General features: G+C 34.8%; 1 protein-coding gene across 1 annotated transcript; it reads right to left on the bottom strand.

The window, feature by feature from the left end:
- Window positions 1-515: 515 nt before the first annotated feature.
- LOC122531624 lies at window positions 516-14,373 on the bottom strand. The gene is made up of 4 exons (XM_043659673.1): window positions 13,967-14,373; window positions 12,418-12,609; window positions 6,530-6,686; window positions 516-2,876 (listed from the first exon to the last, which is right to left on the bottom strand). The coding sequence occupies exons 1-4, from the start codon at window positions 13,996-13,998 to the stop codon at window positions 2,541-2,543; spliced, it is 717 nt and encodes a 238-aa protein (XP_043515608.1). The 5' UTR covers window positions 13,999-14,373; the 3' UTR covers window positions 516-2,540.
- Window positions 14,374-15,671: the final 1,298 nt, after the last annotated feature.

Raw genomic sequence — 15,671 nt, 5'->3', positions numbered from 1 at the left:
TATTATTTAAGTTTCGTATTTATTATATAGGTTTATATTATTATATATTATATAGGTTTATATTATTTTTTTATATTATTTAGGTTTTATTTATATTATATTATTAGGTTTTGAATTATTTATTTTATATCATAGGTTTTGTATTATTTATTATATTATCATATTATAGGTTTTATATTATATTATTATAGATTTTAGGTATTAGACCTATTAGGTTCTATATTAGTGATTATTAGTTATTATATTATTGTAGGCTTACATTATATTATTAGTTATTATATTATTGTAGGCTTATATTATATTATTATAGGTTTTAGGTATTAGGTTCTATATTAGTGATTATTAGTTATTATATTATTGTAGGCTTACACGTTACATAAAAATTTCATAAATGATGCGAACGAATATCGTCAATTTCGTTTGCACAATTACGATGAATTCACTCTAAATAATTTCCCCAAGATTATATGTTCCAGTTTTAATTCTACGGATAGTTGAAATGATCACAGCACATGTAATTTTGCAATTACTTATGCATTATACCTTGTTTTTTCTTTTCGTATTTATTAGATTCAGGCAGGTTCACACGTTACATGAAAAATCTGTGAAAATTCGAATTTCTATATAATATTAAATGATATTAGATATTACGGATATATTCTCTGAAACATGTTTGACATTTCTGAATCCCCAAGACTCAATGTTCGATTCGACGAAGCCTAATCAACCTTTTTCTAGCCGTGATAATTCACAGATTGAATCTTGCAGTTTCAGTTTTAACAATCGAATAACTCGTGCACTTCTTTTAGTCATTCTTCCTCTTGTACTTCTTTCAAACAATTTCAAACACTCTTGCTCAAACTCTCTCCTTACTTTTCGTTTTTTTCGTAAAAGTTCGACCAGAAGTTTTACAGAAGTTCGACCAGAAGTTCAACGTGGTCCAACCTTCCTATCTATCTTCTTCGAAGTAAGCTTCTTTTTAAATAACAAAAGATGCGATCTTCCTTTCAGAAAATTTCGTATCACTCAGCCCTAGAGGTTTTTCTCCTTCTCCATAAATCCAATCAGTAGATCAAACATCTACGCATGCTTCTCTTGTTTGCTTCGATACTAACTGTTCTTCCTCCATATTAACTGTTTCCCTCTTTTAATAAGTTTGAACGCACGTTTGTACTGACCTCGACTCATTCAATCTTCACGCTTTTCGTTAATTTCACATTTTCCAGAAATTCAATCAAAAGACATGCTATATTAAATGCTTTCTTCATTCGATATTCTCTCGCCGTCACAGTTTCTCACATCGTTCACAAATTCGTTCTTTAAAAATCGAAAGAAAGAACGACTGTCTTCCTTGCAAACAGATATGTCGGAACTCCTCGATCCTGGCTCCTCGTTAATTTCTCACCTTTTCAACACGTATGTACATACAGTTCCAGAATAAGAATTCTCTCTCATCATGCGATGCTTCTCGAGTTACACTCTCATTCTTCAAACGAGCTTCTACCAAGGTCGAAAGCAAATGTCGGGGATCTTTCTAAAAGAAAAATCTAGATTATTCTCCCTTCTAGATTGCTCTGTTCCTGATTCTTCTCATCTATAGAGATGGTCGATAAATTCAAACGAGCTTCTACCAAGATCGAAAGCAAATGTCGGGGATCTTTCTAAAAGAAAAATCTAGATTATTCTCTCTTCTAGATTGCTCTGTTCCTGATTCTTCTCATCTATAGAGATGGTCGATAAATTCGACTTCTCGTGTACGAGTTTCTTTTCAAAATTGAAAACAAGGACGATTCGTTCGTTGTCTGTTTGCAAATTTTAACTTGCACATGATCGACGCCGAGTTACTGTTTCATCCATCGAGAAAGCTTCTTTCCAACACTACGACAAAAGATTGTAGGCCTTTTGCCAAAGGCAGCTAGACAGAATTCGAGAAACCAATGGATCCAACTTGCTTCGTTCCGATTGCCTCCCAGTCTCTTTACTCTCGATTTAATTAAATTCTTCGAAAGTCTTTTTCGAAACATCCCGGAATAAGAATCAAGCGAGCTTCCCCTCGAAATCAGAGAAGCGCAGAGACCTACAGTGTTCTAATCATTCCCAAACTGTTCTGCTGCAAGTCACCGTGTCTAATCACTCTGTCCTCTCTCACTCGGAGAGTTAACTTTCTCGTCGAAACTTGCATATCCGGTAAAATTCTTCGAGATCGAAGCCGTGCCGCTCGGTTGGATGACCGACCAAGCCTGACAATATTAAGCCAACAGTACCAACACTGAGTCAGTAACAAGTTCTCCTCGAGAGTGACCAACGAACACTCGTTCATAGAGCAAATTCCAGTAGTTGGTTCTGTTCTCCCCTAGGGAGATTTTAATTCGCCACAAATAAGAATAGAAAGATATGTGCTGAGAGGAGAAGAACACTCTTTTTCTTTCAAGCAAACTTGAGACGTTGTAACGTCATCCCTGACCAAGTCGTTGCGACTGAAATCTTCTTAAAATTACAAGTGTCGTTCCTTTTCCGCGGAATCCAACAGTCGGTTCGTTTTAGACGTAGCCGTTCGCGTCCAGCTTCAAAGCGGCCTCGTAGGAAGGCAATCCTTCGTCGGAGATTTCTTGTTCCGCGACCTCGTTGCGTTCCGTCCGTCTCACCGCGGCGCTCAGGCCGAGCAACGTGGACACCATGGAAGGAATTATGGTCCCTGGCGTTTCCACGCCCTCGGGCTTCTTGTCGATGGAACTGGGCAAACTCCTCGAGTCGAAGATCAGGCTGTCGTAGGTTGGAGGTGGTCCAGGACCGGAGTTCGGTGTCACCGGGCACGAAAGCGCGCCGTACGTGCTCTCGTCTTGGTTCCCTTCGCTGGCCGATTGTCTCTCGCAGCACTGCAATGAAAAATATTCGTATTGAAAGAGGCTTTCATGTGTTTCTTTTTTTTTTTTTTATGGTGCGATGAGAAGTTGAACGATAGTTTTAGTCGTACGAAATATTAGATTGTAGGCAATGTAGAAATAGTATCTTGCGCTGGAATGAAAATCTTTTGTCTCAAAATTACAATATTTCCTCAGTTCTAAGTATATTTAGGTATAATCCAGGCAAAACTAAATAAATTTATTATTACTTGTCAATAACTTCGATCCAGCGTTATCATACCGACGAGTTCAAAGAGAAAACGACAAATTATTGTAAATATACGGTTTTGGCCGCTCGTTATGGTCCGCAATCAGTTGCCAGAGCAAGTTCAGTTTATTCAATAAATTACGGATGTTCGTGTAACTTGAAAATTAGAATCTAGATGGAGGAAGTTAAATATATTAAATAGAAAATTAAATACATTAAATATATTTATATTTATTTTTACATATTTGTTTAATATATTTAATATATATCTTGTTTAATAGAACTATGTAAAATATACTGAATAAGATGATTTAGTAGAATGTTTATTCAAAGGAAATGTTAGATCATATCATTAGTAGACTGCAGATATTCATACATAGCTATATAATTATAATTAGGAAATTAATAATTTCTTAGGTTGTGTTTCATTCTTGTCTAAAATCTCGCTTCAATGTACCGTACTGTTTATAAGTTTGCTTTAATCTAAAATGCAAGTAAAAGAAATGTTGGAACAGAAATAAATTGGAACAGAATCAAAGTCGAGCGAGCGTTGTTTTTTTTTTTTTGTTAGAATATGGTCTGCGATTCGAATGAAATAATCATACGATACGGATGCTAATTAGCGTCTGTGCTGTAGGCAATTAATGTCCAGATGGCTAACAGTGAACAATTGAAGGTTATATAATCGACACAGGAATAATTAATCTCTGCAATGCAACTTTTGTTCTGATGGAAGATTTTTTATCAATGAGTATTTTTGCGAATCATCTAAATTGATATACGTTAAAAAAATTAAATATTAGTATTAATCAGATAGGAGGAACTTGGTTAAATATCACAGAAATGTATATTTATCACAATTTTCCCTCGTTTTCAATCTTTCTCCTCAAACGTGAACAACTCTGTTAAAAATGAAATTTTTTCTTGCAATCGTTTTTCTAGAATTTAAATATGTGGTTTCAAATTAAATTTCTTTACCAGATAGAATCTGTATTTATTCAGCTCGAAGTATCCCTTGAAAATTTCAGTATCTCTCGAGCTCGGCGATTATTTTTATCATTGAGAAATGAAATTTTGTATTTTCATCGAAGATCCGCAGTCTATTCGCTGCCAAGTGTCGAGAGATCACAAATTATCCTACGTGCCAAAAAAAAAAAAAAAAAATCTCTATGTAAGTTCCATTTCTTCAAATCTACTTGTATAAAATTACAAAATTGCACAAAAATCCATTTCTTTCAACCTATTTATAAAATGACAAAATTGCACAAAAATCCACAGTCTATTGGCTGCCAAGTTAAGTGTCGTGAGATCACAAATTATCCTACGTGCCAAAAAAAATCTCTATGTAAGTTTCTTCAAATCTACCTGTATAAAATTACAAAATTGCACAAAAATCCATTTCTTTCAACCTATTTATAAAATGACAAAATTGCACAAAAATCCGCAGTCTATTGGCTGCCAAGTTAAGCTAAGTATCGAGAGATCACAAATTATCCTACGTGTCAAAAAAAATCTCCATATAAGTTCAAATCTACTTGTATAAAATTACAAAATTGCACAAAAATTCTAGTAGCTATCGGAGTGTCGAGAGAGGTTACAAATCTCGAACCGAAATTTTTACCACCGTGATCATTCTCGTTCAATTGAAACAACGTAACAGACGAAAGGCGAGCGAAGCGTGAAACGAAGATTCTCGATCGATAGGATCGAGCGTTAGCTCAGCCAGGTCAACCGCAAACGATTTCACCGCAATTGATAGTACCGCGCGATTGGCCAGTCATAAGCATAATCATCGCGCGTAATCACGTTCGTCTCGCGGCTCAGGCGAGATTAACGTTAACGGGGTTGATGGCGTTTTCATTCGAGAACGGGTGTTTTCCGATCGTGTTTCACCGATTTCAACCTCGATCTCTAGTTGGAAACAGCTACCGGATAAGCTGCCATTTCGTTTCACGGAAACGGCGTCGTGCAGAAATCGGCCGCCACCTAAATTCAGCCGTAAATTCAGATCGGATCGGACCGTAGGAAAGTTCGGCGTTCGCCGGTGTGCTATTTTAACTGAACCTTACGTAACCGAACCTCACGTGCCGTTTAAGTGCACCACCACGTTCGTGAACAAGGATCGTAACGAGCAGCGACGTGCTCGATAACGTGCGCGCTATATACTTTGCGTTAATATGCGCTGGAAACTCAAGACCGCCATTTTCACAAAGTGGCATCTTGCTTATTGTTGACCGGTGTGGCTGTGTGACTTGGTCACCGATATTATTTGCCCCGAGTCGGATTGTTTTCTTCAGACCGGAGTGTTACGCGCTGAATTAACATCTAGCTTCCAGTTTCCCTGAATTCATGTCGTTAGTAGTTGTCCTCGACTCGACTCGGCTCGGAGTCGAATGAAAGACATAAATGGAACGAGACTGCAGGAAGTCGCATCTTTCGTCTTTTACGAATCGTCGGTTTTTTCTTTTCCTTTTTTAGCTCGACAATCCTTGAAATCGGACAGTTTCGAGGAAACGGAAAATGTCATTTCATTTCCTCGAGTTGCAATTTTTGATCGTGAGCTGAGAAAGCGATAAATCATGTTATCTCTGTCATGAAAGAGGTTTCTTTGTGAAATTGGCAGAATCGCAAAGTCGTCGATAAAATTTGATTTCGTTGCATCGACAATTTCTACTTTCTACGAAGTTCTCCTGATTCGTCTACGAAGTTTCTGATTTCCTTCGCGAGGTAAAATAAAATTTCACGAAGGTAGATTGAAAGTAGAATGAAACTTTCGATTCATTAACAGCGACGCTGGCAATTTCTTCGGGAAATGAAATTTCGTAAGAGCGAATCTCTGAAATGAAATTACTGATTCGATTGACAAGTAGAATAATGAATAATTTCCTCCATAGTGTCCACGGGAACGAAATTTCTAAATGAAATTTTCACGAGTTCAGCCGTGTTTAATTTTAGAAATCGTCGATGAGTCAAAACTGCGAAAGACACGCTCTGCGAAAAAGGAAAAAAAGAAAAAAAAAACGTGACTCTTCTTCTTTTCACGTAATTTTCTCAATTAGTCAAACTTATCGAAATTCTTAGAAGTCGTCAGCAAAGTCAACTCGACTCGATAAAATAAAATCTCAACTTCTACTCTAACTGTCCTCTAAGACAGATTTTCTAATTTCGCGTCTCTTAATTTGTATTTCGGAATATTTCTACGATGAACATATTATTAATGTTATAAATGTTATTTAATACTTTTACAATTCTCACGATAAGAAATGAAGGGGCAGAGAATTTTCAAGTTTTAAAATATAACGAACTTGGTTTCTAAAAATTCTAACAGTTCGGATATTTGTTGTCTGAATATTAATGGGAGTCATTGTGCAAGAGAGAGAGACAGAGAGAGAGAGAGAGAAAGAGAGAAATTACTCACAGCAGCGTGTGCTTCCGTGGTGAAGACCTCGAGGCTGTGCACGTCTGGTTCGGTCCTCCAGTATTGCGGGTACTCTTGCGGTCGGTTCTTCCGGATGCTCTTGTGACAGCAGTAGCACATCAGTAGGACGACCATAATCACGCCGCTGAGCATCGCCCTGCAGAAGAAAACAGAGAGAGCGCCCGTGCCGCTAGAGTTGGAACAGCGTTAAACCATAGTCGAGGAGAGGAATATACATAGACACGGTATATTTATCACGCGTCAATCTTTTCCACCTGGCGGCTGGTGCTCGTTTTCCCATCACATCGTCATTATCGTTCATTTATCGATTTTAGACAAGATTCGTAGACGTAGGGCGGAGTTTTGTCGCGAGTACAATTAATAACTCTGCAACAAAGGCTTCAGTAACAGAGATTTTACGAAAATTTAAGTTTACCCAGAAACGAGGGTAGATAATGCAGGCAGATAATATTCAAAAAACACGTGGGGCACATACGAATTGATCTTGAGGCTGGTAGAAATTTTAGTATTTAAGAAGTATCATTATATTATATTATAATATTTATTATATTATATTATATTATATTATATTATATTATATTATATTATATTATATTATATTATATTATATTATTAGTATTTTAGTATTTGGTAGTTTAGAAATTCTGTTTAAATTTATAAAAATGAAAATGACATTCATTTTCTATATATTTCAACAAATTTAACAAGAAATATTTCACGAAATGTTCAGCCAGCTATCACAAGTTAATTACAGTATCACAAACTAATACGACATTCAATAATCACGAGTTATATTTCAGCTCAGTTTCTTGTAACGAGAATTTTGTTTGCTCACGAAAAGGAAAATTATTACTTCACCTGTTAGTGTAGAAAATCGTTTGTAGAAAATTTAAATTTAAAAGATGCAAAAATATGTAGAATCGTTAGAGATCCAAATGTTAAAGTAGAAGGCGAATCATTGCGAATTAATTATCTTCGTAGTGGAAAGTGGAATTATTTAGCCGAGCAAAATTATGACTCGTCATTAAACTGCGAGTTACAAACATACGTTGCGTCTGTTGGGAAATGAGAGTGCGAAAGAAATCTACAAAATACACACGAGTATCGCAATATTCAAAAATATATGAAATAAAGTTCAGAGAGCAACGTGCGACAGAAATGTTTTTTTTTTTTCTTTTCGCGCATGATATTTAGGTGTTGTAACGTGCGACAGAAATGTTTTTTTTTTTTCGCGCAGATGTCAGTCTATTTGTTACAGTTAGAGGATGAAAATTAATTACAGCTGGCAGTGCTGTGACAGGTAACAACCAACATAACATCATGAACAGTTGAGCCGAGTGAAATGTAAATTATGTCTGCCGATGTGTGTTCGTTTTGTGTCTTTGTTGCTTAGTTGCTATGGGAAATGCTGCACTGATTCCCTTCTGACTTATAATAAACTTTAAAAATTTATAATAAACGCTTTACGCGTTTAAAGCGGTTGGTTTATATGAAAATGCGATAGACGTTGAAAATCATCATCCCATTAACGTGTAATACATCACTGTGAAGAGACACGAAGAGCAAAGTTTGTTTGAAATGTTCTCGGAGACGTCAATTATTTTGCGATACATGTGTTCTCGAAAGATACCATACGAGCACGGTACAAAATATAATTTTTATACAATATTTCATTACGTGAAAGATAAATCCCATTGCAGGTTAAAAGTTGGAGAATTTGTCACTGCTCGTTTAATGAAAATTAATTCGAACCACCGGGTACGAAAATTATTATAAATAATCGCAAAGGATTGAAATAAAACATTTTAAGCTCACAGCTTGCTCTCCAATCAAGTCTCTTCCTCGCGAACCAATCATTCGTTCTTTTCGATGAAAAGATTACCAATCACCACTCTTTATACTGTCACAGGCAAAAAAACACCCTTCGAAATCACGGCACGCCAGAGTTGAGCATATTTTACTCGAACAACGAATGACGAATAAATCTGTCGAAATTTATTCGTAAATAACGAATAACGATTTTATTCGGGGAAGAATTATTCGTTATTTACGAACAACGATTTTACTTTAACTAAGCTTATTCAAGCACACATTTCATTCGTACAATATTTCAAATAAATATCTTCGAATAAAATTTTATTCGAAATATTTACTGAAATAAATGTAAAGAAAAAGAGTCAGGAGTCCTTTCTTCACAATTTTACTTTATTTAATAAATTTGCTTTTAGTACAATTGGTACAAATTTTCGTTCGAACATTTTGTCGGTTAATTTCTTTGCTTTAGGCAAGTTGGTTATCGTTGCAAATGAAAAAATTGCGAGAAAACTCTTTTTCTTTGCGTTGTTTCGGTAAATATTTCGAATAGAATTTTATTCGAAATATTAGACGAATAAAATTTGATTCGAATAATGGCCAACTGTGCGCCGGCGAGGGAATTGCTCGTTGAAGAATAAGTGAAAGTAACTCGTTCGCTGAATTGATCCAACTCGAATAAAAAGCAGCGCGAGCAAGGTAGAAAACGCGCGTGTCTAATATCCGCTAATGTTAAACTTGGCGAGATTGTTCTTGCGATAATCGCTCTCGTTCGTCCTCAAACTGTCCTTAATGGCTTTGACGGTTCTGAAAGTTAGAAACTTGAGCGGGTAATGGCGGCGAGCGTGAAGCGAGAGTATCCGCTCTCTCGGGGAGTCGTTTCACGCGGATAAAAGGACTGGCCTGCGATTTCACGGTTCGTCGAGGCGATTTCTGCGGCCGCGAGCATCGTCGGCGAATCGCGGTTCACGATACGACGACTGCGTATTGAAAGATCGCTGTTACCGTAATGCTGTTGTTCCTGCAATTATTACGGTGACGGACCCACTTCCTCTTGCGAACCGTTCCTCTTTATGAGTTTACCAGTAACTGGTTGTAACTGCGTGTGGTCGTTTCAGGATTCAAATCGTACACGGGAAAATTAAGATTAAGAACGCGCTTTTCTTCACGATTTTCGTGGAGATGGTTTGGTAAATCCTTTGACGATTCGAGTGGGTTTCTTTCTCTCTCTCTCTCTCTTTGTGATGGTTTTATATTGAACTCTTTCATCGTGATGATTAGAACGAGTCGAATTCAGCTTTAAACACTTAAACTAGCTAAATTTTAAGGAAGTTCATCGAGTTTCGACGTTGCACTTTTAAGTTTGGCAAATTTTTTTTTTAAAGTCCGCATGTTCTTGTCTCTCTTATTGTAAATAGTTGTAGACATTGGTTTTTAGTTTCTTTATCGTGGCGTTATTCACAATTTGCTCTTTCACTACAATTCCACATCAGGTCCTTTTGTTCGCAACGATTGAAATAACTTGAGTATAAGTATTATGCGTGTAAATTACGTTCGATTCAAAATTCAACATTTTTAAACATTTAAATTCAGCTATTTTTTTTTTTTTTTAAATTGACTAAAATTTGATATCGAAATATATTTTAAATGCATCTTTTTAACGTGTAACCAAACCTATTGTATTTTCACGCAAATTTTGTTAAAAATAGATTTCAACTCCTCTCAAAAAAAAAAAAAAAAAAAAACTCACACAACTGTCCAAATTGGTTAAGAGAATTTTTCCATTGTTTTCAGATTTTGATAAAATTGATCGAATGTTTAAGATGTCCCCTTCGTCGAGTGCCACGAGGATATTTAATGAAAGATTTTTAAAAACGCGAGAGCTTTGTACCAAAACTCGGTGGTATTTTCTCCTTTCGGGAAGTTACTCGTGGCTACGAAGCGCGAGAAGCTGAAGAAGACGGCGAAGCCTCGCTCCTTATGCTAATCGAGTTTGAGAAACACTGGTCTAGTGGTTTACTCAGTAAATACGGTTCTATAACATAGAAAGGAGGCTAGACCATCATGCTTACCGGATGTTATCTTTTCTTTGCTCTGCCGCGGGGGAGCCGCACGAAAGTTTCCGCGGGTTTTAATTAAGCAGAGAGGCGCCGCCGAGTGATTAATTCCCAACGATTTAAAAATTACGAACGCACGTGAAATTTCTTTCTTTCTCATTCTCTCTCTCTCTCTCTCTCTCTCTCTCTCTCTCTCTCTCTCTGTCTGTTTAATTCAACGTACGAACATTCATTTAAAATTTAAAGTAAAATTTACGTCGTTCGTTGTTGGCGTAACGCTTATCGATGAATTAATGAAGCTGTTGAAAAATACAAGTAGCTCAACTCGCACTGAAACGCGTTGCTATTAATAACAGGATCGGAAAATATTGAAGAAATGATTTCAACACGCGAGGCGGGGTTTGTTTGTTGAGAGAGACAGCCGAAACGAATTTTTCCAGAGTCGCGCGAATAAGTATAATTCGAAATGAAGTATCTGTCTAGCGATGAGAGTTTGTCGGGAATCTGTAGCAACATTGGAGATAATTCCTTTGCAATTTCGTTCGAGATAAATTCAGAACGTTTAGAAATAAAATTCGTAATGATAACGTTCTCTTTTTGTAGTTGCGTGAGAAATATTCCAAGTGGAAAAGTGTTGAAAATTTCCCAGCAATTTATATAGTAGAGAATTTTTTCGACTTTGGAATTAGGTTGCTAAATTATTGCAAAATAAATGGCTAGAATTTGGGAACTAAATTTTTTTATATTGCTCGACTAAACTTCTCACGATACTCTTCCCCAGAATATTAGAAAATAATAATCTTGCAATATTGGAAGTTCTTTCTAACATCGCTGCAGTATCTCACAAAGTTTTTTGACGATAAATTTATCAGAATTCGGTGGAAAAATATTCAGAAGACATTCTACAGAAAGATATTCACTGAATTTTTCACAATATTTATTATCGAATAAATATTCCAAAATCTTAGAATCGAATATTACTTTCCAATATTACCGTACGAAAATATTTTTCGATAAATTCAAAATCGAATTCCACAAACTGAGAAACGTATTGAAGATAAATTCCATTAAAAAGGAAGTACGAAATAAATTTTTTTTCATAGACGAACAGTGTTTAAATTCTTCATAATATTATAGAATAAATATTCCACGATCTTGAAACTAAATTCCTCGCAATAATGTCACAGGGATATGCAAAAATGTTCGTCGAACATTTCATAATCGAATTCCATAGCAAACTAAATAAAATAAATTCCATCTTTGCACATAGTGGAAAATCTCAATCTCTTTGAAATTCCTGAGATTTCAAATTCTCAGTAGCAGAAATTTATCAGAATTTTATAGTATTATTTTTATGGATAAAGTTATAATTATATGTAATATATTATTTATTTATAATTATATATTTTTTATATATTATAATATTGTTATATATATTATTTATTATTATACATAATAATTATTATATTATTATATTATTATTTATAATTATATATAATATATTATATTATTTATATTATTTATATATAATTATATATAATATTATATTATACTATTATATTATTATAATATTATTTATAATTATATATAATATTATACTATTATAATATTATTTATAATTATATATAATATATTATACTAATATAATATTATATTATAATATTATTGTATATATTATTTATAATTATATACAAACTTTTATTATTATTCAACCCAATTCCCTAAAAAGTGGAATATTTTTCTATAGAAATATCTTTCGCAACTTCGTCCCGGGAAATTTAAAAAAAAAAAAAGAAGAAATTTTCTGGTACAAGATTCTCAGCCCTCCCCCCTCCGGATGTAACAACCGCTCGAATAAATCGAAGACACGTGTTAAATTTCCCTCGAACGACGACGAAGAAGGCCGTGGAGAGAGTCGTGTTGGCAGAGATCGTGCGTCGGCGATTGAACCCGAACAGTCGATATTGAATATCGCGTATCGAAAGGCCGGCTACTCACCCGCCGAGAAGAATGTTAACATTCCCATGCAAGTCTGTCTCGAAGTGACTCGTCTTGCTAGCGCCGCTCGCTGTCGTGGTGACATTGAATCCTGGTAAAATTGCCACGTCCTCGTCTATGCTCGTGCCATTACGTTTGTTCGACGTAGCCTCGGCGATGCTCAACATCGTCATCGTTCGTCGAAACGTCGTCCTGAAACGTTTTTCTTTTCTGACGCGGTTTGTCCACACGGTTCGCGCTTTATACTAGATTTTGTACTCTCTCTCTCTGTGCGATATTGAACACACACGTAACCCTACGTCTTTACGTTGTCTATAAATATTTTACGATTCCTCGATTTTTTCTTTTTTTTTTTTACTCACCTGGGATTTATTTGTAACGAGCAAACTGCCGATTGTTATCTATTTATAGAGGATATATTTTTAAGCACGTGAAATTGCGCGTAATGCGAAGAGTGAAGAACCGAATGTACAATATATTCAGAATGTTGTGTTTTTTTAATATATTTTATACGAGAAATAATTTTCTATTTTTTTTTCTTTTAATTGTAGTTCTAGCAAGGTTCTTGTTTTTTTAATTATATTTCTAGAAATGTGAGTTTGCGCAGAAATCTGCGACCTGATAACTACAAGGTTTAGAAGGAATTTCCGCAAAGGAAAATGATAAGGAATTTCCGTGTTGGGTTTTACTGCGAAGTTACTTTCGTTCTTAAGATTCGTAATTCGCTGCGGTTAACATGTAGTTAGAATTATGGAAACCTTCTCGTTCGGTTAATCTTCTTCGTTCGGTATAAAAGATTTGAACTTTCTTGAATATTGCACGTTCCAAGATACGTTGATTCATAATGAATTAATTAAAACTAGAACGATTATTAGAAAATCTCCAAAGAAATATTTTAGAATATAATTCTCAAGTCCCTGTCAAAAATTCTTATCAAATTTCAAATTATGTAATTTCATTATATTTATGGAAATTCATACTTTTACGTATATGTATAATAAACAAAAATGGAACTCGTTCAAAAGTCATTATTAATCAATTCCATTTATAATTATGAACACAGAGAAAAAATATCGCGTATAATCACATGTAATCACAATTAATTATTCATAATAATTGTAACATATTAGTATTAATTATTCACATCATATCGTACGTGATCAGAATTAATTATTAACATCACGTACAATTTTCAGCGTGCTCAAAGAACTGAAAATTCACCAGGAGTATATTCAGAATTATTCATAATTGAATATATTAAAATAAAATAAGTATGATGTTTAATTCAAAATAAAATAATATTTTAATATTAATATTGAAATAAAACAATATAGTCAACAGATATTAACTGCAGTAAGTTAAGAAAATGCAAAAAGAAAAATGGAGTTGATCAATTTCATCATCCAGGCTCGTCAAGGTCACAATTAAATAAGGAACTGTTCTTGAAAGAAAAAAAGGAAAAAGACATACAGGGGACCTGTCGAAAATGTTACGGTGCCGCTGTTTATCGATCACACACGCCCTTTTCATACTTAAATCAATCACTTACCTTTTCACCCGTGTGTTCGAGTTGTAGGACATTTTCGTGCGTGTCCAATTCACTATGTTTTCGAGGTTGGTACCGTCCTGTCGATGCCTCCCTGGTGCATTTGCATCGAATTATACTTGGCCTTCGTTTCCTCGGTCAAAATGCTCGTTTTTCTCGCATACCACAGACTCTCTACCTGCGCAATTTAATTCATCTGTTTTCTTTTCTTTTTTTTTTTTCTTTCTTTCGATCTTTGATCCGCTGCCGGTCCGCGTTCCTTCGCGATATTTGGCTCCGTATGGTAGCGAGAACCAAACCACTTTCGTTTATGGTCTTGTTTGACATCCCTGTTAAGCTGCTTTCGAATACGTTTTTTACGAACGGACAGACTTTGCGAGCAAAATTGGAATGCTATGAAAACGGCGTAGCCAGGTATTGAAAAAGTTACGGAATCTTTTAATTGGAACTTTCAGTTTTTTTTAAATCACATTTTCGCAAGCTCCAATGAAAGGGAAAGCAAACCGATAAAAGAATATTGGGAGATTTGATTTGTAAAAATTTGAATTAAATTGGAAATAATTTGGGTTGGCAAATAATCTTTGGATATTAATCGGGAAGCTTGAATTGATTATTTGCGACAGGGAATATGAGAGCAGTGGGGATTTGAATTAAATTAGAAAATGATGTTTGGAAGTTAATTAGAAAAGAAGATTAAACGTCTAACAGAAAAAATGTTACGTTAAGAACTTACTATTATTAAGACAGTTATGTTATTAGAAAAAGTAGGAATTAATTAAATGTTAAATGTAGTTCATCTTTTTCTTTACTTTATTTCCCTATTATTCTTAATTTCTTGCGAACCACTTACGCAAAAGTCCAATTTCATAATATTAATTAAGAAATAGGCACTCGAGTCACTTGTGAAACTAAGAAGCTCAGCTCTCAGTATATCATTTCAAGGAAAAAAAGGATATTATTATCGATATTCACCGCGACTCCGTCACTCAATATAGAAACATTTTTTACAAAGATCGACAACTTTGACGTAAGAGAATTAATTATAACTTAATTAACATAAAACTAATAAAAAAAACCCAGAGTGAAACACAGAGAGCGTTGCAGAGCGTGTAAAAGCTATCACCTCGGAGAAACAAACTTTGAAATCGTAACGTGTCTTAAAATTCTCGTTATCTTGAAATTCTAATATTGATCAATATGAATTCTCTGTAAAATGTAGAAATTCCTACCGGAATAAACTTTGTTCTGATTTTATTCGGTGTCGATCCGATAAAGGGGGGAACGATAATGGTTAGTTGAATTTAATGACCAGTGAGAAACTAATAATCGCGATCGTGACGAAAGAAATCGTTATCGAGGTAAGGTGGATAGAAGGCTCTCGATTAAATGCAAGGAATTTCACGTGGGAATTGAAACAGCGTCCCAGTTTTATAGATACACGATCACCCAACGGGAAACGAAGAACGATCTTGAATACGAGCGTACGTAATTAACTCCTTGACATGGTATTAAAATAGCTAACAGTATCTCGCACAAAACAGATTCCAGTTTTTTATTTATTCATTCTCTCTCTTTCTTTCTCTCTTTAAAAGTTTTCAAACTTTTAATTTTAATTATTAAATTTCTTTGTTTTTTTTTTTTTTTTTTTTTAACGATCGTACATAGGTTCACAGGTCAAAGAACAAGATGATTATTTACATGTAATTTG

The sequence above is a fragment of the Frieseomelitta varia genome, unplaced genomic scaffold, assembly GCF_011392965.1.
Source record: "Frieseomelitta varia isolate USP_RPSP 00005682 unplaced genomic scaffold, Fvar_1.2 scaffold_406, whole genome shotgun sequence".
NCBI lineage: Eukaryota > Metazoa > Arthropoda > Insecta > Hymenoptera > Apidae > Frieseomelitta > Frieseomelitta varia.
Note: the sequence above shows the minus strand (reverse complement) of the source record. Positions and strands in the feature narration are given on the sequence as shown.